General features: G+C 37.5%; 3 protein-coding genes across 3 annotated transcripts in view; 2 read left to right on the top strand and 1 right to left on the bottom strand.

The window, feature by feature from the left end:
- The first annotated feature begins 2,963 nt into the window (after positions 1–2,963).
- Positions 2,964–4,309, top strand: LOC119589663 (C-reactive protein-like). The gene is made up of 4 exons (XM_037938259.1): positions 2,964–3,081; positions 3,673–3,826; positions 3,943–4,039; positions 4,148–4,309. Exons 1-4 carry the CDS (start codon positions 2,964–2,966, stop codon positions 4,307–4,309), a joined length of 531 nt encoding a protein of 176 aa, XP_037794187.1.
- An 858-nt stretch (positions 4,310–5,167) lies between these two features.
- Positions 5,168–10,100, top strand: LOC119589662 (glutamate-gated chloride channel subunit beta-like). Its single transcript, XM_037938257.1, has 9 exons — positions 5,168–5,316; positions 5,583–5,838; positions 6,090–6,308; positions 6,686–6,832; positions 7,091–7,307; positions 7,738–7,841; positions 8,004–8,165; positions 8,649–8,765; positions 9,042–10,100. The coding sequence occupies exons 1-9, from the start codon at positions 5,168–5,170 to the stop codon at positions 9,444–9,446; spliced, it is 1,776 nt and encodes a 591-aa protein (XP_037794185.1). The 3' UTR covers positions 9,447–10,100.
- A 3,083-nt stretch (positions 10,101–13,183) lies between these two features.
- LOC119589661 (protein 4.1 homolog) overlaps positions 13,184–27,500 on the bottom strand; it is a 48,871-nt gene continuing 34,554 nt past the window's right edge. The window contains exons 11-18 of the mRNA XM_037938256.1: positions 26,436–27,500; positions 25,744–25,854; positions 24,825–24,956; positions 23,717–23,860; positions 22,808–22,912; positions 19,905–20,003; positions 14,233–14,419; positions 13,184–13,926 (exon numbers count right to left, since the gene is read on the bottom strand). The exon at positions 26,436–27,500 is cut by the window's right edge and continues 129 nt beyond it. Of these exons, the coding sequence (XP_037794184.1) occupies positions 14,240–14,419; positions 19,905–20,003; positions 22,808–22,912; positions 23,717–23,860; positions 24,825–24,956; positions 25,744–25,854; positions 26,436–27,500 (1,836 nt within the window). The 3' untranslated portion in view covers positions 13,184–13,926; positions 14,233–14,239. The remainder of the gene's footprint in view (positions 13,927–14,232; positions 14,420–19,904; positions 20,004–22,807; positions 22,913–23,716; positions 23,861–24,824; positions 24,957–25,743; positions 25,855–26,435) is intronic.

The raw sequence follows: 27,500 nt of genomic DNA, 5'->3' as shown, positions 1-27,500 counted from the left end.
TATTTTTATCCAAACCTTGTCTCTCCAGTTTTCTCTTCTAACTGCCTCCTCCTCCTCCCTTTGCCTCTGAACTTTTCATCACTCCCTCTACTTCGTCCTCTTCTTCCTCCCTTCCTCTATCGCCCTTTCCACTTCCCTCTTTCTTTCCCCTCCACCTTTCTCCCCCACTCCGCCTCCCCCTCTTTCTCCTATTAAGAGGTAGCTGTATCTGGCTCGATAAGTTACGTATGTGGTTGATTAACACTGTCCAGCATTAACCACCCACACCTTCATTTGTTTGAAACAGAATGACACGGGGTTATTGAGAAGGAGAGATCTCAATATCTACCTGTCGATTTGTCTATTTATATCTCTCTATTTATTTGTCTGTCTTTTCACATAACCAAAAATGTAAAAGTAAAGGGAAGGGAACAGAAAAAGAAGAAAAAGGGCAGAGTGCATTTGATAAGAGCCAAACGAAAAAAGAAAGTAAAAATGGTCAGATCAATGGGAATGGGAATGCGAGATAGACAGATCATGAAAAAAGAGAAAAGGGGACCGATACGCGTTAGCAAGAACGAAATTCGGCCATCTGTCATTGAGGGACAATATAATGACACATTGACACTTCGCCTTTTGTCTTCAAGTACAGGTGATTATGCCTTCGATCAGTAAGGAAGAAAGGAGGAAGAAAGATGAAAGAAGATGAACGAGAAAGAGGGAGAGAAGGGTAGATATGCGATGAAGAAAGGAAAGAGAGAAAGGCAAGAAAAGAATGGGAGGAGATACGCAAATGGAGGTGAGGTGACACAAGAGCGAAGAGGAGAAGGGGGCATCGAATAGAATGATGAATGGTGATTCAAGGAAGTGGAAGAAAAAGCAAAAGTATAGATAAAAAGAGGAAGGAAAAGGGTAAATACAAGAAGAGAATTAAAAGGGGGAATAAAAACCAGGAAGAGAGTAATATTGAGAGTCATACGAGGGAAGGCAGAGACAAATAAGAGACGGGGGAGGCAAAAGAAGCAAATGAAAAGAAAATGTAATTAAAGAGTATGATAAACAGAAACTGGACGAGACCAAAACGTAAGATACAATATAGAAAGGGAATGAACAAAAACAGGATAACTATAACATAATGAATTAAATGAAAAGCAAAAGAACAGAAACTGATGAACATCAGAATGGATAAATTGATGAAAATAAGAACAGATACAGATTTAGAAAAGAGAACGACAAAAGGAGGGACACAATATGAAAGAGGAACTGAGCCGCAAAATAAAATAACAAGCTAAAACACAGACAACTTTGTAAACAAAAGATACATCCAATCTATACAGCAATACCAAACACCCCCGCTTCTTCTTCCTCGTTAACACACACTCCCCATCAACCAATAGACGAAGAGGAAAGCTTTCAACAGCCAATCAGCACCTGGGAATGCATGGGTGTTCCAGCCACCTCCCCTTTGAGCCCTTCTGCCCACACGACTTACTTTATTCCGAGGACGCATTGACGTATTCGAGCGGTCCAGTGCAAGTTGTAAATGTCTTACGCTGATAGTGGTTTATAGAGGAGTTTTGGGATTGTGTGTTAAATTTCTCCCCCTGTTATTGCGTTTTATTGCTTTGTTACTGTTTTTCTTCTTCTTTTTTTATGAAATATGCGAGCATCTTTGAATAGCAGAATACTGATGCATTTAAACGAAGTATCCCTGGCAAAGACTAACATCAGATCTCACATATACGCCTTGAAAAACTCATTTCTTTTTTGTATCTTGTATGGTTTCAGTTTGTAGTGCTCTTCGATGCAGTAAATGTTGCTTCGCCTTAATCGCTCTCGTAAGATCTTCAGTAACTAGTTTTTCAGCATTCATACCGTATTTCTTGATTATGTTCCAGCATCAATTTAGTGAAACTAATTCATCGTATTCCACAGCTTTTCAGTATTGCAAACAATAAAAATTGGTGAAAGATGGCAAAAGACGGTGGAGTGTCTCGCTTTACTGTGACGGTTATCATAATCGTTCTACTATATTTTGGAACAGGTAATGAATTCTTCACGAAAGTGCCTGGTTGTCACTTTTTTCTCTGTTTTTTTCCCCACAAATCACCTCCTCTATAGACAAGTTGCTTAATATTTTAAACTTTTTTTTCAGGAGACGGGGAAAAAATGTCTTGCTTTATTAAATAAGTTGATTTCTGTGTGATTCAAAGAAACAAACGTGACAGTTACAAACTCAAATCAGGCTGATAAAGCCACTAAGTCACTAAGGTAAAGCGATTTTTTTTTTTTTTTTTTTTTTTTTTTTTTTTTTTTTTTACGAGAACTTCACTTTCTCTTTGGACGTAAGCATGTTAGGACCATACCATTTGATGCGAATTTTTCATATATTTGAGCTTTATACTGATTAGCTGTTTAAATAGGAAGTGTACAGGTACTGTTTAGAAAGTATGGATAGAAAATGCAGCTTTATATTCAAGCTATGGCTATGTGAAAATACTCTGCGCTCTTCACAAGTTATTTTCTTTTCTTCTCCCTCCTTATTCTTTATTTTTATTTCACCATTTCTCTCCATCTTCCTCTCTCTTTTTCCTTCTTTTCTATCTTTTTTCTTCTATTTCCATCTCCTGTCTTTCCTATAGCTTATTTCCTCCCTTTCCTTATATTTCCCCTTTTTCTGTACTTTTCTTTCGTCCGCATCCTTCTTCTTTATCTTTCTCTTTTCCCTTCCTAATTTGTACTTTTCTTTCTTTTTTTCCCGTTTCCTCTCCTAACCTTATATCTTTCTTTCCTCATTCCCCCTTGTCCATCTCCTTTCCTCCGCCCCGTTCCCACACACCTTTTCGTTCTTCCAAACCTTCCATTCCTCATCTCTCGATCATTCCACTTCTGCAACAACCACAACAGGCATCGGCGAGAGAGTCTTCAGGTTCCAGCCAACGGGGTCTCCGAGCGCCTCGTCCGCCGCCATTTTGACACAGAACATGACGTCTCTTAGCGCCTTCACTATTTGCTACAGAATCCGCCTCTTCTATTACCGGAGAGAGTCTGTGGTTCTGTCGTACGCTATCAGTGACGAGGATAATAATATCATCAGATTAGGTAGGACTTTTGTATGTACACATGTTTTTATTGGTTTATTTGTATGTGTGTGTGTGTGTGTGTGTGTGTGTGTGTGTGTGTGTGTGTTTCTCTATTACAAATTAATTGTAACTATAAGTAGCTAGCTTTTTCATTTCCATTATTTATTTATTCATTATTTATTGTTGTTATGATGATAATAGTAAATAATGATAGCAAAACAATGATTACGATGCTGACATAAAGATGATAATGATCATGGGAACAAAAGGAAAGATTTTTGGCATTGATAACAGTAAAAAGATAATGATAATAAAAACAGAAACAAGAATGACAATAATCATTATGTAAATACGATAAAAGGAAGAATAAAATGCACAAATATGCCGAAGACCTTTTCGCTATATATGTCTCCTCCGGTTGTTTAACAATAATCATAAAATAATAATATCGAAAGTAGTGACTATGATAATCACAGCTATAACAATGATGACAATGAAAATAATAACAACTATAACAGTAGTAATAATAATAAAGATTTAAAAAAAAAAACAATAGCAATAATAATAGTAAGAACAAATTCAGGAACAATCAGAAGAAACCTCTTAACAGACCACACCACCCGAGGCTTCCGAATGCAGTTAGTTGGAGCGCTGAACACCTCGGGGCAGAGCACACCCCTGTGGCATTGGTGTCACTATTGCTTAGCGGCCAACCTCTCTTCGGGAGACTGGGCCATGGCCATTCAGGGTGAAATCACCATCAGGTAAGATTGTATTTTAGTATTTCATTAGGCTTTTATATTAAGTTATTAATTTATTGATTTGTTTCATTGTCCTGGATTATTGGCGTCTTAAATTATATTCACGGAATTTCCGCCAGGGATCAAGGCGACATAAGGCTAATCAACAAGAGCATAGACGGCGATGGAGTCTTAATTTTGGGCCAAGACCAAGACGTGCTCGGAGGAGGGTTTCAGGTGCGTGTGCATCCTGTTATTGGTATCACCATTACCATTACCATCACCATCACTCCATCACCATCACCATCATCGTCATCATATATAGTTACTATATTTTATTTTCAGGAGGACCAGTCCCTATCAGGGGAGATATCAGCACTGCACATTTGGGATTATGCACTGGACGACGTCACGATAAATGATATTGCTAATTTCCAGTCCAACTTGCAAGGTCAGCCTCAACTTCCTCTATTGATTTCTAGCTGTGATATGGAGATAGTTTTGTAGTTTGAAAATACTCTCTCTCTCTCTCTCTCTCTCTCTCAACAACTAAACAGACAAGTCAAAAATCGAACACACAAACAAGCAAGCCAATAACCGAACAGAACACCCCACAGGCAATGTAGTCAGCTGGCTAACCTCATCGTGGGAGCTGCACGGGGAAGTCGAGATCCGGGACCTGCCACGCGAAATGGTTGCTCAAACGCCCATAACCCACATCATGATGGCCGACCCGAAGCCCTTTGCCGAAGCCACTCATCTCTGTAGCCTCCTGAAGGTTGGGTGGTGCTGCTTCTACTTTTTTGGTTACCGTCGTACATTTTGTTTTGGTTAACATGAATTGAAAACGCAAAAAAAAAAAAAAAATAAATATAAAAAAACACAGTGTGATCATGGGAAAATTATCACTTATATGATATTATGTTTTTATTGTGATATAATGATTATATTATTATATTCTTTTTCAGGGGAAAATGTCTGCTCCAGCATCAGAAAGAGAAAACGAACTATTACATAATCACACAATGTCCTATTACCCACTCTGTAAAAATAACCTTGGCCACATCTATCTGTGGGTCGGTTACTCCGATGTCAGAGAGGAAGGTAAGTAATGAAAAGATTGAAAAGGGGTTGACATAAGAAGGAACGATTGAGAAAATACTGGGAGTTTATGTTTGAGAGCTGGTTAATGATATACATATTGACATTGAAAAAAATATTCAAAATTTCTTCAACCTACTCTAGGCCTATTCAAATAAAGCATAAGGCTAATAAAAAAGAAGTAATATCTGCTTACATTTAACTTTTTTCACAATCCAAGGGAAACCACATAAAAAATACACATTCATTTTAATGCCAGTTGAAATGCTTACAGGCGTTTGGGAAGACAGTGGCACCGGCCAGAAGATAAGTTACCCAGGGAGTTGGAACGCCTACGAACCCAATGGATATCGGGAAGAGAACTGCGTCTCCATGTTTTACTCTCCTGGACGATGGGTCGATGTCACATGCTTGTAGGAGAGCCATGGGGGTTTCTTTTTCTTGTTCTTTTAATGTTTATGTTGTGCGCGTGTATCTTTTTAAGGTTATATATTTTCTTCTGATGTCATGTCTCTTTCGAGTAAGTTCCCATGATAAGAGGTGGGTAAACGACTAGAACTTTTTGTTGCTTTTAAAATCTCGCTTTCTCCCAAGCACTTATATGCTTTATGTAATTATCGGTCCATCAGTGTCATTTTTCTTTGGGGCACTATTGTTAATCATTCTCCTTTTCCAACAGCCGATCCCTGTGCTGGTCTTGCCAGTTCACGAAGCTCACGGAGGTGAAAGTTTTAGGCTTATGTAAAAACTCGGTTCTCGATTTGCACTATGCATTAGCAGGAGACAAGAATGGATACCCACACTTCACTGGTTCCCGACGATCCCACATATTCTGGAGCCCTGAAAATCAGACGTATGTGATGCAGTCCCTGTGGAACAACCAAATGTACGGCGTCATGAAGGTTGGTCATGCCAAAGGCATTCATAAGTTTAAGGTCAGGATAGCGAAAGTGGATCTTTTTCCGATAACGATTTATAAACAGGAATTTATTTAGCTGTAGTGTAGTCTACAAACAATGCCGTCAAAAACTTCCTCATCCGCCCAATACAAGAAGTGTGTTACTCCTAAGAGGGCTATGTATATTTTTAAATTCATACAACGCTTTTAATCTGACATATATAAGGGTGCATGTCATAATCATAAAATCACAACTTTTTAAAAGATCCACCATATTGACCCCACCAGAAAAGAGGCGGAGGAACACCATTGCCGATAGGAAGTCACACCTGGTCCTTCAGTTCGGCTCTATGCAGCGGTCGTCCGTCGACTCTGAAGCTAACGATATCAGCTTGTAGCTCCGGGTACTTTACGTGCGGAGATGGGTCGTGCGTGGCTTTTAATGAGCGGTGTGACAGACGCACAAACTGCAATGATTATTCTGACGAAGAAGATTGCAGTGTACTAGTGAGGATTGTCATTATCATTGTTTTATTACTATTATCAGTGTCGGTGGTTATTATCATTACTATTGGTCTTGTTATTAATATTTACTGTATTATATTTTACATTGAGTGTATTCTAATTTTTGGTCACTGGTCAAAGTTTTAAGGACTTTTTGATGCATGTAGAGTTCAGTTTTCGTAATGTCATTTTTGTGTAGGAAGTTAGTTAATGTTCTTCATGTTCTTCCAATGATGGATTGCTGATTAACCAATATTTTCGTTTAAAGAACGAAATATGACAATTCAGTTCCACCGAGATTTTTTTCTTCTATTTTTTTCAATTTTACTCAAGGCAAAGTTTACAAACCAAAATAAAGTTGTTTTTTTCGTTCATTTCAGCAAATTACAGACGGCTACCGACCAGAGATTCCACCTCCATCTATTGATAATGCAACGGCCCTGAACGTCCTGGTTCGAGTTTATGTCGTTACCCTGACGTCTATCAACACTGTCAATATGGAATTCACGGCTGATTTTATTCTGCAGGTATATATACATATGGCGTTGAAAATGTGTATTGTTATGTTTGTACTTAGTACTGCTTGGCCGATAAATAAATGCCTCAATATTGATTTTGAGACAGGAAACGTACGTGACTCACAATTGTTGATTTGCATTATTTTTATAGATAAAACTTATAGAAGTATTCAAATAGCCAAAGTCACTAAAAGGCCTTATAAGATTGTAGTTTATTTTGGTTTATGACATAAAGCAATAATCCAGTGGATTCCCTCTTTCTTCTAGATGAGGTGGTACGACGCACGCCTTTTCTTCGAGAACCTCAAGGACGAAACAGACCTAAATGCTCTGACACAAACGGAAAAGAAATCTATTTGGGTTCCCACACTAAGTTTCAAAAGCGCTCGTGGAAACAGACGAAGCCTGCTCGACGAGGAGACCAAAGTCTATGTTCTGAAAAGGGGACAACCAATACCATCGGATATGACGTTTGTACATGAGAGTATGTGTTAATTGTTTACTTTGGGGTTATACTTATTGATCGGGTGTTGAGGACTTTCCGACTGGGGGGGATGAAATGACAGTTCTGGGAATTGATTGCAGATTGGATAATTGTTTGTTTTTCTTCTAAAATAGTTTATACTAGTTTTTAAGTGTTATAACCTCGTTTTATCACTGAGAGCTTTACATTTGTGTAATATGTCCAACGCGAGTATCTCTAATGTCTGTGCTGCTTACAGCATGATATATGATATTAATTACCTGAAGTTTTTATTTTCGTGTTACTGAAATGTTCATTAGTAGTCAATTATCCGAAAACAAAATATACGTTGGATGGTCGACTGTCATTTTAAACACGAAACAAATTTTTAACACATATCCTTTTTCTCTCTTGTCTTCATTAATACGGGCTCTTTTCTCTATGTTTCCAGTCGAAGTATACAACGGTCGCACTGCCCAGCTCTTGCTCGAGAGAAAGTATCACGTCTTATATGGCTGCACATTCGAACTTCAGATGTATCCATTCGACACTCAGGTAATAAATATTAGAGAACTAATTATGATGATTTATAATAATGATATTAATGATAATGATGATGATGGTGATAATAATGGTACACAACAAATACTCAAGACGAAAAATTAAAATGTTTATATTATAATTGTTTACACTACCTTTTCATATGTAACAAAACAGATCTGCACAATGAGCTTCCAGACTCAATCTGCCACGAAAATGTACGTAAAATTGGTGGCAGACTACGTTACGTTTCTTGGTAGAAGGCAGCTGGTTGAGTATGTGGTTGGCGATGTAACGATGGTAGATGTGAACGATAACTCCAGCTACAGCAGTTTGAAGGTGAGGCAACTAAAATTTACGTTTGGAATCTTTGTTATTCTGATACAATTATACATGAAAAGGGAGTTTTGAGAGTTAAACAAATCTGCCAGCGCTTTTGGATTTGTTTTTATGTTCCCCTTTTTATAGAGACCATCTTTTCCTTCTTTGCTAGATATCCTTAGTCACTATTTATTTGTGTGTAAATAAATGAGCCAAAAAAAAATTGTACATCAGAACAAAATTAGAACAAAATTCATGTAATATGTCTCTATTAATTATATTCTTGTTAAATTCTTTTCTATTGTCAATCTGTTATCAAATCCACCTCTCTACGACAAGTAATGTTTGCTATAGCGTCCCCATATGTAGAGCTGCTTGGTTACCTCAAAGAACAAGGACGCAAGCATCTCGAAAAGTGTTGTTCCGTGCCACCGGTCAAATGGAATGAAATAGTCTCTTTCAAAGCTAATATTTGTATTTAATTTACTATTGCTCCTGCAGCTTGACATGGTTCTGATCAGGCAGAGTGGATATCATTTGGTCACGACATATTTGCCGACTTCAATAATGATCGTCATAGCATATATTACCTTCTACTTTAAGGTCCACGATTTCAATGTAAGTTCACTTTTCCTCAAAAGATGATAATCATATCAGTACAAGAGTAAAATATTGTTAATTAAAAAATGAGATCAACAAGAACAACAAAATGTTCCTCTACACATAAACATAAATTAAAAGCTACAGTGTAAAAACAAATGTAACTAGTGTGCTCCTCAAAATCACTCACTTTAGTCTCGCAATATGTAAAACCTCATAGCTGAATGCCTAATCTGCATGACCATTGTATTTTTTTAATTTTATTTATTCATTTATCTATTTTTTATTTAACAGGACCGGGTGATGGTTTCTCTCACATCCCTCTTGGTGCTGTCCTCCCTCCTTACACAAACTTCAGAAACTCTTCCCAAGACATCCTACTTCAAAATGGTCGATATTTGGCTCTTCTTCTGCATAGTCATAATCTTCATGGTTATTCTCATCCATACGGCATCCATCTGCGTACAAGATGATGACGAGATGGGCACTATGGATGATCAGAGTGACAGTAATGATGGGTCTAATGATCGATTTGCTGGACAGGTTAGAGCTGGAAATGGTTTGAAAAAGCTACATGTTATGTGCAAGCGAAGAGGGAGGGTCACTCCAACTTTCATTCTGACTTTTGGGAAAATTAGCATTCCTTTTGTTGTAGGAGTCTTTAATATCATTTACTGGTCTCTTGCCCTTGCCAAGTAAGTGTGTAAGCAGAAAAAACTTCCTTTTCATGCAAAAGAAAGTTAACAACTGATTATAGTCTGTAAGTATTCCATGATCATGATTCCAAGTATTATAGAATCTTAATACTGCTGTGGCATATCTGTGGAAAAGCACAGCCAAGAGTTTCAAGTAACTTCCACCATTAAGGGATTCAAAATTGAAAGCTTCAGTATATTAATTAAAGAGATCCTTTCATTTCTGTCAATGTAATGCTGCAACTTAATTTACAGTACAAATACACAGAGCTAAGAACATTTTTCCATCCAGTGAAAGACTTCAAAGCTTTTGTGTAGTTTATTACCATAGTACTCATTAGATTTTAGTATTTCTGCCTACCTATTAATGATTATTCTTTGACATGTCTCGTGGAGCCATATCGGACAAGTTCATTACCATCAGCATTGTGAAAAGAGCCCATATCATATATGGAGTATAAGTGTGCAAACTCAATGGTAGTAATAGCCACTCTGGCATAGTAAATTTGCCCAAACTTTCTTCTCTTTTCTTTACCTTTTTTTGATTCAGAGAAATAAAGGCATTTCTTAGGTAGTGATAAATGTTACAGACTTGTAGTGTAATGCAAATTACCAAATTATTTAGTGCTTTACATGTTATGGATTAAATAAACAGCAGTGAAACTTACCTAACATTTATTTTCTTGAAAATAAAAAGAAGAAAAAATAATGGTTACAACAATACATATTTTGAAAGCTGCATTCACATATTAATGTGTTTTGTTTACATGGTCGTTTCACAGAGCAGTGATGATACTTATGTGAAAATAAGTACAGCAAAGTGAAATGAGAAAAAAACAGAAAAGGTGCATATATTCAAGAGATTCAATATAACTGCACACTCTAAGTGCACAATATAACCGCACACTCTAAGTGCACAATCGGAATGAATAAAATTAGAAAAGGTTAACAAAAAAAAATAATAACTTTTAAAAACAGAAGAGGAGATACGCAACTCTGCATCTGGCATTTGCTAAAGCTAATTAGAATCTACGTTCGCTGCGCGTAATAGATGAGTCGGAAGCTTACGAGCGTATGGCTTCACTCTGCTGCCTTATTTTCAGATCTAAACTACATATAAGTGGAAAATAACCTTTGATTCTACACAATGCTTGAGATTCCTTATCAGTGCTGAGTGGTAAGATGCACTTAAGGGATTTTTTCTTTTTCTTTGAAGTTTCTGCGAATTAGTTCAGTTTGTCTATAACAGTTTATAATTATAGACATATGCTTAATGAACTAGCTGCTATAGCTGCTGTGTGTGATGACACTGGCCCAACTCTGATAAGGAGTTCAAGTCTAATTTCTGTATTCCGTGGATCGTGAGAAGGTGCCTGTCTGCCTCCATCTTTCACTCTGGGTTGGGGGATATGTTATCTTCACGGTGATGCATTCGGAGATGAGCATTAATTAGAATGGAAGAAGAAAGTAGAAGGAAAAAGAGAGAGAAAAAAGGCATTCTGTACATTTTCCTTGGGGGAGGGGGTGTCTCTCTTAGATTTATTCTGTAATAACTACATACTCAAGGAGGAGACATTACAGGTTGAAGGAGTATCACAACTACGACTCATACACTGTACACCGAGTCCACCACAGAACAAGTGAGTGAGGGAAAGCAGCACCACACATGACCCACGGAACACTATGTTTGGCTCGAAAGATCGCAATGACAACCAACTTCCACCAGCATTGTCAAAGAAATGCAATTAAATTGGAAAGCTCCAAGGGATTCAGAGGAAGATACCAATTTGAGCCTCTGGGTCCCAGTATTAGTCAGCCGGAATTCAACATAGCACAACAGGAAGCCTAATATAGGCTCAATGTAAAATACGTCCCCACGTGGAATTCCGGTGGAAAAATGGGCACATCGCAATCCTCAAGCACTAACACTATTTTTTCATTGCATAATATACATCTTGACCATTAGGAATAAAGCTGTTCAACCAACCAACTTCTCTGAACATATTAGTATAAGAACAAAATATTAAAATATAGAATGGAATAATAAAAAAAGAGAGAAAAAAAGAAAGAAAAAAAAAAAAAAAACATAACAATAATAGTAAGCTAATGCAATCCAAGAGTGGGGGGGGATGGGCAATGAGAAGAGGTGCAAATGAAGTGATAACTCAAGCCAACCTCTTGACGGGATCATCCCTTTCTCTGCCAACATTTCAGTTAATTAAGAAGCAGGGACTCTGTCAGCCGTGTGGAATGGTGGCAGGCACTTGACGAACAACGGCGAAGGCCCTTCTCCTCCTCAGACCCTCCCCTCCCATTTCCCTTCCCCCTTCATCGAAAAACTGAATAAAGGCACCCACCTCTCGCCCGCCTCTCGAGGGCTGGCACTTTCTCAGACAAAGCCCTGAGAGTGACGATTTACTTTTTGTTTCATCTTTTCTTTAGACAAGCATATGCCTAGCGATCACAACGCGATGGTTTATTCACAAAATATTAGAGGGACTTATTCTATAATTTCTCTTTTTATTTTTTATGTTTTTGTTTGTTTTATTTAAAGGAGAGATGTTTACATTTTAAGCAACAAGTTGATGTCAAGTAATAATTAATCCACTCCCAAATTACAGTTAATTTAATAACTTATCATTATAATTATCATTAATATTTTTTCTCTACCTCTGCATTTCTTCCTTGAAGAAACATATAAAGTGACAAAGTAATTTCATAAAAAATAGAGGGTGAACAAAAATAATAATAAAAAAAAAAATAAAAATAAAAATAAATAAATAAATACCTTTGATAAAAGAGTGGTCTCTCACTAAGCTTTATTCTGATGTCTGGACAGTTTTGTTCTTGATACTGTTCATCGTCATCAGAGATATAACGAAAAACCATTAGAATTACTTAAAATCCAACTTCAAAGTGGCATATTCCCACCATCATCAATACAGTGTACTGGTCCTTTTAATAGATATGTTGTACTTTGGTGTGGGAAGCCTCTCCTAACTATGATTACTTTTGCTGGAGCTGGAATTTTCACCGACATTAACACTTCCTCTCAAGCTTGACTTTCCCTACCAATGAAGCTGCTCTTGACATGATAATCACTTTGCTCTTAGAGAGACCAACCTAAACTAGATAGAACTTTTAGTGAAAAATAAAAATCTTGCATTACATTCCTAAACTGAATTACATACATTATATATATATATATATATATATATATATATATATATATATATATATATATATATATATATATATATATATATATATATATATATTCACTTGTATTTCCTTTACATTCCTTTTCGTGTCTTGAGAAATGAAATAATCCACTGTGTGACACTTTCTATGCACACAAGCATTTTACATACAAATAAGAGAAAAAAAAAGAAAAAAAGAAAAAAGACATTATGTATGTATATATGTATATGTATATGCATATATATATATATATATATATATATATATATATATATATATATATATATATATATATATATATATATATATATATATATATATAACACACACACACAATGAACTTTCCAGTAGCTCTAACCCAAAAATAAAAGGCGAGGCACTTCCGAAAGACTACCACCCCTATTCTGAGTGTCATTCACCATAGACTTTTTGTAGAGACAAACCACACAAAATCATAAACAATTTCTCAGCTTTGCACTACAACAGTATGCAAGCGAGCCGAGAGAAAATGAAAAGCAGATTTGAAGCTTTTGGTTTTAATTTTTTTTTTTTTCCTTTTCTTCTTTTTTAAAATTTTTGTCTCTACGCATCTGATGAACTGCATGGGAAGGTGCATTTACTTTTTACTTCAACCAGAAGATCAAGGTTTGCTATACTCTACTCTGCACACACCTTTTTTCTGCTATTGCTGTTTGCTTGCTTGCTTGCTTACAATCCATAAATCATTATCTCTAGACCAAAGAAAACTGGGGGAGCAAGGGAGATATAAAAATCTAAGTTTAAAAGATCATCTGAAGACAGCATTTTTTAAATCTTTTCTCTTATTAAAAGTTAAAAAATGCAAGTGTTCTATTTATTTTTTTTTTGTTTTTTTTTCCTCTATCTTGCTTTATACCAGGTAAAAATACCTGACAAAATTACTGGGTTAGAAGCATTGGGATATGCCACAATGTATCGATCTACTACTCACTTCCCTGCTAAACACAGCTTACACATTGGTAAGTTTGCAAGCACATTTTTGTCAAAACTAAATGTTAATGTCAGAAAAACTATAGACTCTAAGAAAGGGGGCTGCCTATCGCTTATATTTTTCATAATTTTTTATAGGCCTGTGTTGCTGCCGAAGAAGCAAAACGACCCGGATTGCCGAGCAATGGCCTAGCATGCGGGACTCATATCTTAATGGGGGAAAATGTTTCAAAAGCCGATGTGGTGGTTATCTCGGTAAAGCTGCCATGTAAAAAGGATTCAACACTGGGTCTCTGATGTCTCAATGGGAGAATCTGAAAGAAAATTTATAAAATAAGTATCTGAACAATAAGTCAATGAACTTTTCTGGAATTTACAATCCAAATCTTAGAAGAAAGAGAGAGAGAGAGAGAAAAAAAGTAAATAATATCAAAAGTAAGGTTATTTGATGATTTAACAAAATGGAAGGAGGAGGAAGAAGGATGAGCAGAAAGGAGATAAAAAGAAGAGGAGGAGGAGGAGAAAGGAAGAGGAAATGATCAACAGCAACAAGTAGAAAAAGTAGCATAAAAAAATAAATAAAAAAGTACCAAAACATCAAAATATTTACATATACTCACACAACTCTTACTCCGTGGACTGCTGCTGGATCTCGATTTTCTCAACTGTCATGTCTGGGTTCATCCTGGTGGCCTCCTGGATGGCCTCAGCCAGAGCACGGTCATGGTCAATTGGGTCACCGTCACTCTGGATTGTGATCTTCTGCTCCACTCTGGTCTCCACTACCCCGTCCTTCTCAGTTTTGTACTGCGGAAAGTGTGGCTGGAGATTAGCTATTCTTTCGCTGTTTATTTGGGAGGTTTTTGTTTTTGTTTTTGATAGAGCCTGTCTTGAGTTAATTTTGTGTATAGTTGATACAGATTTTTTTTTAAACAAATGTTAAAATTGATTGCTTTGTGAATCCTGTTACGATGATTACCTAAATAAACATACATGTTGCATCAGCATTCTTTTAAGAGACCATCACATAACACACTACAAACATGTACACTTGCATATCAGCTTTTATTTTAAAAATAAAATATTGAAATAATAAATCCATTTCCCAGTGCAAGAACTTTAGTCAACAATCAATGGATCCCAGTGAATCATATCATATAGATGGTGGAAAAAGGGTGCAAGAGAAAGTGATGCCTACAAAATAAGTTCAGTGTCTTCAAACAATTTTACACAATCAGTGGTCTTTACCCAAAACCAATATGGGGATGTTTGGAATTATGTCAATAAATAAAATCCAGTGCACAAGAGATTCTAAAACCTGAAACCTTTGGGGGAAAGAATGAAAGAAAAGTGTCAATTTCTTGAGAAATCAGAAAAGGGTGCACTGTACATGAAAAAGCTAAAATCATAAGATATCATATCGAATCATTCCACACTAAATATGCATATAAGGCAAAAACTTAACATCTACCACCACCAGGGTCCTTCCCCATAAAGGAGTGATGAATTCTGAAACACCACACATTCCACTTATCCACAAATCTAGTAAATAATCCAAATTAAAATGATTTAATCTATATTCAAAATGTCCTGTGTTTTTTCAGATTTCATCTCCATACAAAATCAGTCACCAGCCCAAAATACAAGAAGCAAAATGAGAAGGGAAATAACTTCACTTGCAGGGAAGCTACAAATGTAAAGGAAACTACCAACTATGCACACAATGTACATTGATTGGGAAGCAATTTGGTAACTATTTTCATACTGAGTCATGGAGGGAACATTCCTTGGCACACTCATCGGAAGGGTTTTCAAACGCTGCTCTTCTGTACTTTTCTTTGTACACTCAGTGTTTGAGAATTCACTCCAGCCTTTGCAATTGGCACATAAGGAACTGCATGCAGAATTTAACTTTGGTTCAAAATGTACATTTCTTGACTCTTCTCTTTGGGAGCTTAAGATGTTTGTCTCAGTCTTTGTTGAAGACATATCTGAGACAAGTTTCACTTGGGAAGAATGAGGTGGATCTCGAATATTGGGAGATAAAGCATTATCAAAATAGGATGCACAATAAGAATGTACTTCACTGCTAATCCCCGGAGTCACCTGCCTATGGGTCACAGTTTTAATTTGGGGCAAAATGTATGGGAAATTATCAAAGCAGATACTGCTTTCCTCTGCTGCAGCTTCTTTCTCCTGTCCTCTGTGACTGGAAATGTGATCTAAATCTGGGGAACATATAACCACATCACTGACATTACTTGGCTGCTGAGAACTTTTATATATGCTTGGGGGTATGTTGGAGGAAATACTACATAAATTGGAAAATGAGACTGGAGATGAATAAACAATGGGAGCCATCGTTGATGGAGTCACAATAGAAAGAGCTGAACTATGAATTGAACTTGAGACTGATGTGAAACTGTGAGGTGATACAATGTCTGTGTTAGATATTGTGTATGGCAATGTTACCAAAGTCACTTCAGGTAATGATGATGGTACAACTGTGAAGTCAGAAGTGACTGGTGTTGATACACAGGGAAATTGACCTAGCTGTGTGTAAACAGCAGTGGTCTGTCCCTTATTGAAAGCACTTCTGTAACCTTTAAAAGCTTTTTTCTGAGAAACATACGGAAAGGGAGCACTTGAAAAAATGGAAAGAGAAGCTACTGACACTGACAATGGTTTGGAAGACCTTAAACTAACTGGCAAGCTCTGAGGATCTGAAGGTGCAAATCCAAGTTTATGTGGTGACTCATGAGGTGGTGGCAAGTTTTGTACCTTAACAGATACTGGACTTATCTGTTTTTGCAACTCTGAGATTGGCAAAATGTTGGAAGAGGAAGAACAAAATGACAAACATGATGATGAACATACATTTTTTGGTGAAGATAACAGGCAAAGTGCATCTGATTCAACAGTTGTTGAAGTAGACAGATTTGAGAATGCAGAGAGAGAATGTGTTAATGATTGTGATTGATTGTGTGATGTATCCAATGACCTGGTCTCACAGTGTGGCACTGCGAGTGATAAAATTGCTGCTCTTGATTCATGAGGTGCATGGGATGATGATAGAGAGGGGGTTGATATGGGCTCTGAGATTCCTGGGGTGGAACAAATACTGAAAGATGAAATTGGTGTCACAGATGTACAAAGTTGGGGACTGTATCTATTATATACAGCTGTTGTCTGGTCCTTGTTAAAGGCACTCCTATAAGCTTTCAACCTATTGGAAGCATTTGTTATATAACTATTTTTGCCTTTCCCACTAGGGATTATGCAATGAGATGAAATGATGTTTCTATTCACACTACTAGATTTTTGATCTTCATATAAATTAGTGTCAGTTGCATGTTGACTTGGTTTTCTGGTTAATGAATCACACTGTTCTAATATCACTGATCCTGATGATGAGGATGGTATTAAATATGGCAATGAGGCAGGGGATGAGTAAACAATAGAGGCTGAATTTGGTGTTTCCAAACTGGAAAAGGTATCAGTTAGAACTGAGACAGAAGAATTTATGGTGTGAGGTGATGTGATGTTTGTCACATGAAGGGTAGGTAAAAGGACATTTGGATTTCTATATGTTGCTGTTGTGTATCCTCTGTTAAAAGCACTCCTGTATTTTGGAGCTGAGGATACTGATATTGCTAATACACCTCTTTCAGCTTTTTGTGAAAGTGATGCTGAAGGCTTAACGTCAGGAACAGATAATACTGATGATGAATGGGAAGGAAGTAAAGGGGCATGTACAGAAACCTGTATTCTATCTAGCTCAGCTTTATACTCTGAACTCTTTAACTCATTCCCACCAGTGCCTACCACAAAGTTATCCTGTAATGTTGATAGGGGGATGCCCTCTTCATAGAGAAGGAGAGGCAACATGTCTGTGGCAAATTCCAATGAATCCAAAGAGAAAGAGGAATCAGAAGACGAATCAGCTAAAGCAGCTGGTATTTCAAGTTCTTTGGCTAGAGAAAGGGGGGTACTATTTCTAAATGTAGGAATCATGCCAGGCACAATGTCTGGTGTTATACAAGGACTAAGGGAAGGTGTTACACGTGTGGTTGTTTCAAGAGTTGTCAGAAAGGAAGAAGACACAGAGTTTTGAGTATCTGATAAAAAAGATGAGAACACAGTTGCAACATTAGCATCACATGAAGATGATGGTCCTGAACCATATAAGTATGAGGAAGGATATGGAACAACAAATGGCCAATTTCCTTGAGCTGGAACAGTGTGTAATGAGCTCATGGAGGTCAAAGCAATCTGTTGTGTATCTGATGAGGCTGAAACAGTGTTTGGTGTATTCAGTGAGAATTGGGCAATGGATGATGGTGCATTCAGTGTACTTGAGAAAATTGGTGATGCATTTTCTGAAACAGATGAAGAGACTGATGAAAGCCAAGGAAGAGCTTCTGTGGCTAATGTTGGAATAATTGGTGTACTTGGCTTTAAGTTCAATGATGTAGAAACAATTGGTGATAAGACTGATGAAGTTTTGGGAATTGATCCTAGAACAATTGGTGGTGGCTTTTCTAAAATTAAAGAAACTGGTGGAGAAACCAATAAAGCTGGATTTGATGAAGTTGGAACAATGTGTGTTGAATATTCTGGCACTGGCACTACTGATGAGATTACTGATAATTGAGGAACAGATGATGAGTCTGATGGAGTTGGAACACTGTGTGACTTTTTTAACTGAGGTTAGAATATCTGATGGCATTTCTAATGCTGGAACACCCAAAGACAAAAGAGATGAATCTGAAATAGTAGAGTCTCTTCCTGAGGTTGACAAGGGAATTACTAATGGTGAGACTGATACACTTTGTGATAGAGATGTGTTCATCATTGCAACATTTGCTGGAGAGTTCAGTGATGTAGAGTCATGTGGTGTCAAGCTGACTAATGCTGGATCACTACATATTGAATCTGATGAGGATGAACTGTCAAGTATATACAAGGAAATATTTTGGACATTTGACTGCAAAGATAAGGAAGCTGGGATGCCCAGTGTTGAATTTAGTGAGCTTGAAATGCCTGGCTCTGATGATATAGAGGTTGAAGGAACTGCCACTGACATGAATAAGGTTGGAACAACTGAAGGGGTTGATAAAGTTGGAATAGATGTATTAGCTAAGTCTGTATTAACTGCTGATGAGACTGGAGAAAGAATGTGTGAGGAGTCCCCTGAAGCTGGAGCAGTTCCTGGGTTTGATAGAGGTATTGGAGGTACTAACAAAGAAATAGCAGCTGGGGCATCTACCACAGCTTTGATTGATTTTTGCACGAGTGAAAGGGAATTAGGCAAAGTTGAAACATAATTTGATGATGCAGATAATGGAGTTGAGATGACAAGGGAATTCTGTGAGACTAACACACTTGATGAAGAAACTGAAGCCAAAACTTCATTTTCTTGTGAGGCTAACACATATAGGGACCTTGGTTGGGAAGATAATGAAATTTGCATAGTAGACAGCAAGTTAATAGAGACTGGGGGTTTCTCATGTGATGATAAATTTTCTGTATTTAGTTTACAAGAGGTATCTGAATGACTTAGTAAAGGAGACACACATGCCAAAGAGACTGAAAAGGGGGACAGGTGTAAATCTGATAATGAGTGTGAAGAGGAAGAAATTGAGACATCTGGGGTTGAAGAACAGGAGTTCTCTGATGATTCATTCTCAGATTCACTCAACAAGGGTGGGATGGCATTGATCAAGGGCTGTGGTGTGGTGACACATGTTAGGATACTCTGCACAGAGGACGCTAATGGTGATGACAACAATGATAGTACTCGACTCTCTGTTGCCATGAAGACAGGAGTGAGAGAGACACGTGGTGAAGAAGACAAGTTGGCATTCGGAACTGGGATTGGTGTTGGGGGTGGAAGTGAGGGAACACAAAGCAAAGGGGATGAGGGCTTCACACATGAAAAAGCAGAGTCCTGAGACTGATCATAAGACACACTGTCAGAGGTATGGTTAGCAGACACAGTAAAATGACTGGATACAGGGTTCTCTTCTGGGGACACAGGACTGCTGCAAGCTAAAGGTGGGGCCCCATCGCCAAAAACTCCCTGAAAAGTCACAAAGTCTGACTTGGCAGTCGTCATCAGTGACAGAGCACCTGGAGTGGGGCAAAGGGGAGAGGTTGGGGTGGGGGTAGAGGAAGAGGAGGGGAGGGGAGAGGTAATGATAGTAGTGTTCTGGGCTGGACTGGTACTACCTAACACTCCCTGGGAAAGGACACGAGTAGGAAACAGGACACGATGGGACAGGACACCTACAGTGATGGTCTCTACAGTGCGGGTTCGGGAAGTGATGGCCTGAGAGCTGATCACCTCGGCATTCTCCTCGTCAATAAGCTCTCCTCCCAGCACAGACACCTGGCGGAAATCAAAGCCACACACTTGAGGGCTCGGTCTGTAGAGCGCACATTGCAAACTTGCATGACAATGGGTATAAAAAAAAAAGAGGAAAAAATGGTAATGAAATATCATGAGTAGCTGTGAGTGAGTGAGAGCAAAACTAGTAGCACTAATAGCCTACTGACACATGGAGACTAATATCATCTAAACAATAAAAATAATCACAAAATTCAGTCATTGATCTCAACTCTTACTGTGGTATTTTGAAGAAGAATGGAGAAGAAGATTTAGATGAGGAGAAGGAGAAGGATGAAGAGAAGGAGGTGGAGGAGAAATAGTGAATAATAAAACGGACATTGTTTTTCTATGTAATGTAACTTACTATTGTACATGATTAAAATCTATTATTGTTCAGTATCAAAGTGAAAAAAGAGAACAATGATTATGATGATGACAACAATAATTGATAACCAAAATTATGATGACTTTAATGGGAACTGAAATAATAACAATAAACATAATGATATTACAAATAATAAAGGTAATAATAATAACAAGTGATAGGAACATAAAGAACAGGTAATAAAAGTAACAGCATTGTTAATACTAAAAATAGTAGAAGTGATTCTAAAAAATAAAATAAAATAAAATAAAATAAAATAAAAAAGCTATAATAAATTATATATACAATAACGATAATATCAATAAAAAACAATAATAACAAGAATAATTGATGATGATGATAATAACAATAATAATAATAATAATAATAATAATAACAATAATAATCACAATAATAATAATAATAATAATAACAATAACAATAATAATGATATTCAATAACATACAAAAGCAATAACCTCTAATGGTATAGTGGATACACACAGGAAATGTCTTTCTAGCTCTGCTCCTTGACATAATGTACTGGTTTGCGATTGACTACTATAGCAGTATCCTATGTTGGAAGCACACTACAGCCAATATGTTGCTGCCACTTATCCATTATTTCTTTCTTTCTTTCTTTTCCTTCCTAATTAAAGACCTGTTGAAGTTATGAAGCAAGAAGACCATTGCCATGCCACACTAATACAACTCCAATGATATTCCATATAAAAAGAAAGGCAATGACTTAAATAATCATGACTACTCTGTAAGTTGCCAAAGACTTCCAAGCACAGCGAACTCAAATCAAATACATAAACTTTCTACAGTTCAACTTTCAAGAGCTAAGTAATCAGAAAGATATCAGGTATTTTTACCAATAGTTCCATTTTAATATCTTCTAAGAGAAATAAGCTGCCAAAGAATTTTTTTAATAATAATAAAAGAAATTAAAACAATAACAATTATAAAAACAAATAAAATAACATGTCCCCTCTACTTTTGACAGGAAGTGGTCAGCTGTTGCTCACATATGGCTATACTTTAACCAACATCTGGAATACAGAGACATTCTTTATTGTTTTCAGGAGCATATTCAAAATCAAAAATAGCATCTATCTCAACTGTACCAGGAAAAACCTGAAGACTATATTACATTTTCATCCACAGAAAGAACATTTAAGTCAGACAGAATTTGCTGAGACATCAACCCCATTCAAGAGTGTGTAACAATGGAGGTGATAGCAGTCGAACTGACTGTTAACAGAAAGTAAAAATATCTAAAAAAAAAAAAAAAGAATACATAAAACAATACTGAATGGTCTGTAATGACACACTGTGCTCCAGTTCAACAGTTCCACAACTTTCAAATCTTAAACATATTGACTGTAACTAAATTGACCTCAAGGCTACACCTAGTGGTCAATCAAAAAAAGATAATCCCATTATAATAAAATACTATAATATAATACTAATGATAAAAATGATAATGGTATTAACAAAAATTAATTATGAATTGATCATATAAAAAAATAAAAATACCAATAAAAATAAAAATTTCATTAATAATAATAATAATAATAATAATAATAATAATAATAATAATAATAACAATGACAATATTAATAACAATAACAATGACAATATTAATAATAAAAAAAATAATGATGATCAGACAGAGGCAAAAAAGACAAAGGAAAGGAATGATAAAACTAATCAAATATGATATACTGATGTTGCTTTGCATGATAATATATGTAACACTACCAATCATTAACATACACAAAACAACAATATCATAATCAATAATTTTATATGAAAAAATGTATGCACAAATCTTTAAAAGGATATATGAACATGATGTGTAAGTGAATCTTGTCAAAACAGGATCTTTTTGCGATATCAAATAAGTGAATTAGTAAATGCTCTTGTAAGACAATAAAAAAAAACTAATCAAATAACATAAAATAAAAAGAAAGAAATTATATATAAAAAAGTAGAGGCTGCACACCTTTTCTTTTTCCATGAATGAAACAAACTTTTTTTCTGTTTTTACTTTTAAGGAGATGCTCATGCAATTTTTAATCCATGCATACAAAACCAAAATAAAGGTAAATAATAATAATAAAAAACAATACAAAAAAACTAATAAATACCACAAGACACTGATATCCTCTTGGGTGCAATCCCCAAAATATATGTCTTTTTAAAGGATGCAAAGACACTTCTCATAATGCAGCCTCAAAAACATTACACAACAAACTTTACCAAGCAGGAGAGAGAGAAAGAGAGGGTAAGAATGATAAATGTTTGCTTGCATACTCAAGACTCTCAGTGCATCAAACTAGTGCAAATAAAAAATAAACGTAACAAAAAAGAAAAAAAATGTATATCCGAGAGCCAAATGAGCCAGAAGTACTGTTCTCCCTCCACCAACCAACCTTGCGCAACTCCGTCTCTACCACAGGGGGGGTTTCCACGCTCATGGTGGAGGTGTCGACGCCACTAGCGTCAAACATCTGGGCCTCAGTCGGTACAATGCCATCCTGCGGAGAGAATTTTTTTTTTCCTAATTCATTTCAAGGGGGGACCGAGGGGCCTCTGTACTCACCTGTTTTACCCTAGCGTCTGTCATTTTCAAGTTCTCGTAATGGGAAATCTTGGCTGAACTCACTTTTCTCCTCATTTTTTCTTTTTCTTTTCTTATTTTGTTTGTTTGTGATTAAAAAATTGGGGAAAAAGTGATCATTTCAGGAATGTGAGTTTGAGAATTCTGATTTCTAATTATTCTTTCACTTGGATTTACATCATTCTGAACTTTACATCCTTGTAATTGTTCAGCTCACTCTTCATGTCAACTAACTGTGCTTCATTTGAGTGATCCTTCAACTAGAAGTAGAAGAAGAAGAAGAAGAAGAAGGAGAGAGAGAGAAAAAAGGGATTTACTGCTTCCAATTAAAAAAAAAATCAGATCAAAGACATAAGGTAAGAAATTAATTTTACAGGGCTCTAGCTCTTAAAAAAATTATCATTTGAATATTATATCTAAGTGTCCTTCTGATCACAAGCAAGTGAAAAAACATGTTTTTTGTGGGATAGTCTGAACTAAATTCATTAAACCAGATGAAAAGAACTAAAACATGAAGGCTTCCAAATATCACTGCTAATAAGATCAATAAAACATAAAGGGGAGAAAAAAAAAAATAATGAACAAATAAATTTTAAAAATAAAGAAAAGAATATTTTAAAATTTTCTTTTCTGTCCTTCCATTTGTCAAAATCCTGGAGATCTCCCGATACAACAAAACCAAGACAAAAAAAAAAACATCATCATAAAACCAAAAACTAACCTTGTTGACAAAATCATAATCAGAGTCCAAGGGATCGACTGAGGTGCCTGAATCGTCACTTCCGCTGGAGAGGGTTCGGGCGCGTGCATTGCCGCTAAAGCCTCCCGGGGGGTAGTAGGGGGTAGCAGCTTGGCCGCCCTGACCCTTCACGCCACGAGGAAGAATTCAGCAAGTCGGGGGGTTAATGCAAGGGTTATCACATGCAGAGCGGCAGGAATGAGGAATTTCAGCTCTTTTCTTTCTTTTCTTTTCTTTCCTTTTCTTTTCCTTTATCAATTGCCATTTTTTTTTTCTAATTTATTAACCCCTGAAGCTTAAGAAGCCTAGTTTCATAGTTGGGAGGGAACAGGGGATGGGGGGGGGGGGGGGCACTCCTATAACTACAGATGCTATCAGTAAGAGGAAATCTTCTTGAAAGTAAATTGTAGGGGGTTAAAAGGGAGTATAAATTCATATATACAAAAAAACAAACAAACATGCATTCTGAATTAGATACAAATTGTACTGAGGGTAAGGTGATAATACTGAAAACATGAAAATAAGTTTGATAAACAAAAGGATAAAACAAGCATTAATCTAACTTCAAAACATATATGAAGAATAAAGTAAAATATGGCAAAAATCTATCTAAAATGGCAAGAGCTTTGCAAATAATGTTCTGGAGAGATAAGCTAAGCCAAATAGAGACATAAATAGCTCATTTCAATCATTGGGCATTCACAAAAGCTTTTTTTTTTTATCACAGCTGTTACAAGGTTCAATATCAGCATCACATTTACTTGTTGATACAGACAGTAATGCACTTTGTAGTAATACTCTTAAATTCTCTCTTCTCATGCTACTTCTAGCAATACATCAATCAATCCATCATTTTTCAAGCTCATCTACATGCAATTAAGATATAAAAAAAGGGGTAAAAAAAATAATAAATAAAACACTCACACACATATAAGAGGAAAAAAAAAAAAATAGAGAGAACACAAGGAAAGATGTACATCTCTTGATCAACACAACAGAAAAAAATCTCGAGCCATATCACAGTCTAACACCTGCCCTAATCCTGCTTTACTCATCCTTCCTTCCTCGCCCGTCCTATCTGGAGCCTCACCTGCTTGTCAATGGCCAATGCATCCTGAGGGGCAATGGAGCGTGACTGTTTCTTCACCTCCTGCGTCACCACCGTCTGCTCCTGTGTTGTGCCAGTTGTCATGGTGGTTGATGCGAAGGTCTTCTCCTGGACCTGGTAAGGAGAGGGGAAGTAAAAGGGTTACTAGGCATTATTCTCCTGGGATTTTTTACTAAATGTCTGTGTTGTATAGACAGAGGAAGAGAAAGAGAGAAAAGGTGAAGAGAAGAGAGTAAGGGAGGCAGGGAGTTAAGAGAGAGAGAGGGAGAGAGAGAGAGAGAGAGAGAGAGAGAGAGAGAGAGAGAGAGAGAGAGAGAGAGAGAGAGAGAGAGAGAGAGAGAGAGAGAGAGAGAGAGAGAGAGAGAGAGAGAGAGAGAGAGAGAGAGAGAGAGAGAGGTGAGTGTGAGTGTGTGTGTGTGTGTGTGTGTGTGTGTGTGAAGTGTGGTGTGAGTGTGAGTGTGAGTGTGTGTGTGTGCGTGTGCGTGTGCGTGTGCGTGTGCGTGTGAGTGTGAGTGTGTGTGTGTGTGTGTGTGTGTGTGTGTGTGTGTGTGTGTGTGTGTGTGTGAGAGTGAGAGTGAGAGAAAATGAGTGAGAGTGAGTATGTGTATGCTTTTGCATATATGTTACATTGTGCTGTGTTCTGTTACTAGAAAAAATGTGAGTGAGTATCAGGGGAGTGAATGCGTGAATTAAGAATATAAGTATGGTTAAAAGTATACCTGAATGTGTAATTGTGAGTGTAAACGTGAGTGAAGAAGCACACAAGTGCAAAGAGGACAAAAACCTTCAAATCCTTCAAAAACACATTCTTCACAACTCCATCCACTCACCCTAGCCTCCCTCCCTCCTGCTTTCCCTCCATCCCGACCGTCTCTCCTCCTTCCCGTACTCGAGAACATACCTGCTGCGTCCGTTCCTTGGTGCTCTTGTCCTCCATGCTCTGGGCCGTGATGGTGGTAACAGTTGTAGCTACAACATGAGGCTTCTCTCCCTCACCCTCAGCATGCTCAGCCTGCAGCAAACCCACCAAGTCAAAAAGGCTATGTACATGCATCATTCAGCCAAACAAATGGGTTTGGGTTTAATCTTTTTTTCTTCAATGCTAAGATGCAGTGCTGAGGATAAATAGCTTACATAATAAACAGTATTGAAACTGAGGCATTGAAGCAAGTGACTACACCTCTTTGAAGGTGTGTTTATTCTCTTTTTATATACATCTCTTGAGCTGATTTATTCAAGGCAACTTAAAATTAAGGTAAACAAATAGAGACAATAATATTTATGTCAAGATTCAATATCAGATATAACTGATTTATGAAATAATAAAAAATATTCATAAAAAGCTACATGCTTTTGGACTTGCTCTAAATCAGGGAACATGCTCACTAGCAAGGGATTCAGCACTAAAAGGATGCATGACAACAATCAAATTTCTAAAACAAAAACAAACAAAAACAAAAACAAAAAAAAAAGAAAGAAAAATTGACATTCATTACTATCCCGTGATGTGATACAAATCAAGTTCCGCCTCTTGTGAGATGGGGAGAGATAGAGCGAGAGAAAGACTAAAAAAAAGTGCAAGTGGATTCCCACCTTTTGGCTCTGGGTGTTCAACTCAACCTCTCCTGTCCCCAGGTCTTCCACTCTCTGGACAATATCCTCTGAGACCCCCTCCGCATCCTGCACGAAGGTCTTCTTGGTAGTGGTCTTGACAATTTTGGGTGCAGTGGAGGAGGCTGAGGTCAGCTCTCCCCCTGCATCCTCCAGGGTGGCCTGTGCAGAGGGATCCACCATCAGCTCCGAGGCCGAGTGGTCAGCCGTGAAGGAGGGCTCGCTCGTTGCTGCAGGGTTCACGATGAGGGATGTGTTTGAGTGGTCTGCTGCATACGATCGGTCTGAGGCCACCATGGATGAATCAATGTCCTTAGGCTCTGTGCCCTCACGATTCTCCACCACCACACTCTCATCTGAACTGTCATCTGAACTGTCACTTGAGCTGTCACTGCTACTGCTGCTGCTGCTGGTTGAAGCCTTGCGGTCCCTACCTCCAAAGATTCCAAATCGTCCCTTCTTCTTCCCCTTCTCTTTCTTGTCCTTCTCCTGTTTGGCTGCTGCCTTCTTGTCCTTGTCCTTGTCTTTGCCTTTGTCTTTAGATTTATCTTTGTCTTTACCCTTATCTTTATCTTTCCCTTTTTCCTTCTTGCCCTTCTTGCCAGCAAGGAACCCAGCCATGATGCCAGTGGAATCAGCTGAAGTGTTCAACATGCTCTCATCAACTGAGGTCTCTGGCAATGTTGTGTCTGGGGATGATAAACCCCTACCCTCTTCCATGGCACCAGAGCCAGGACTCTGATCCAAATGGCTTGTTTTGCGTTTCTCAGCTGTCTCAGCCACCTTAGAATCCTCTCCTGGAGCATAGTTGAAGGCCTGGGCCTGCCCTCGTCGCTTCTCCATCACCATTGGGTCGTTGACCTCACCCTGGCCCTCTGCCGACTTGCCGTCATACTTGAAGCCATGGCCGGTAGGGCTGTAGGGCCTCCTAGGTTCTGTCTCTAGCTCCTCATATGAGTACTGCCGGGTAAAGGGGGGGGAGCCAGGAGAACCGGCCGCCTCAGTTGCACTCGGGTTCTGGAAGACTGTACGGTGTGTCTTGACAAG

The sequence above is a fragment of the Penaeus monodon genome, chromosome 26 (genome assembly GCF_015228065.2).
Source record: "Penaeus monodon isolate SGIC_2016 chromosome 26, NSTDA_Pmon_1, whole genome shotgun sequence".
In the NCBI taxonomy this organism is placed as follows: Eukaryota; Metazoa; Arthropoda; class Malacostraca; order Decapoda; family Penaeidae; genus Penaeus; species Penaeus monodon.
This window is presented reverse-complemented; position numbering and strand designations above follow the sequence as displayed.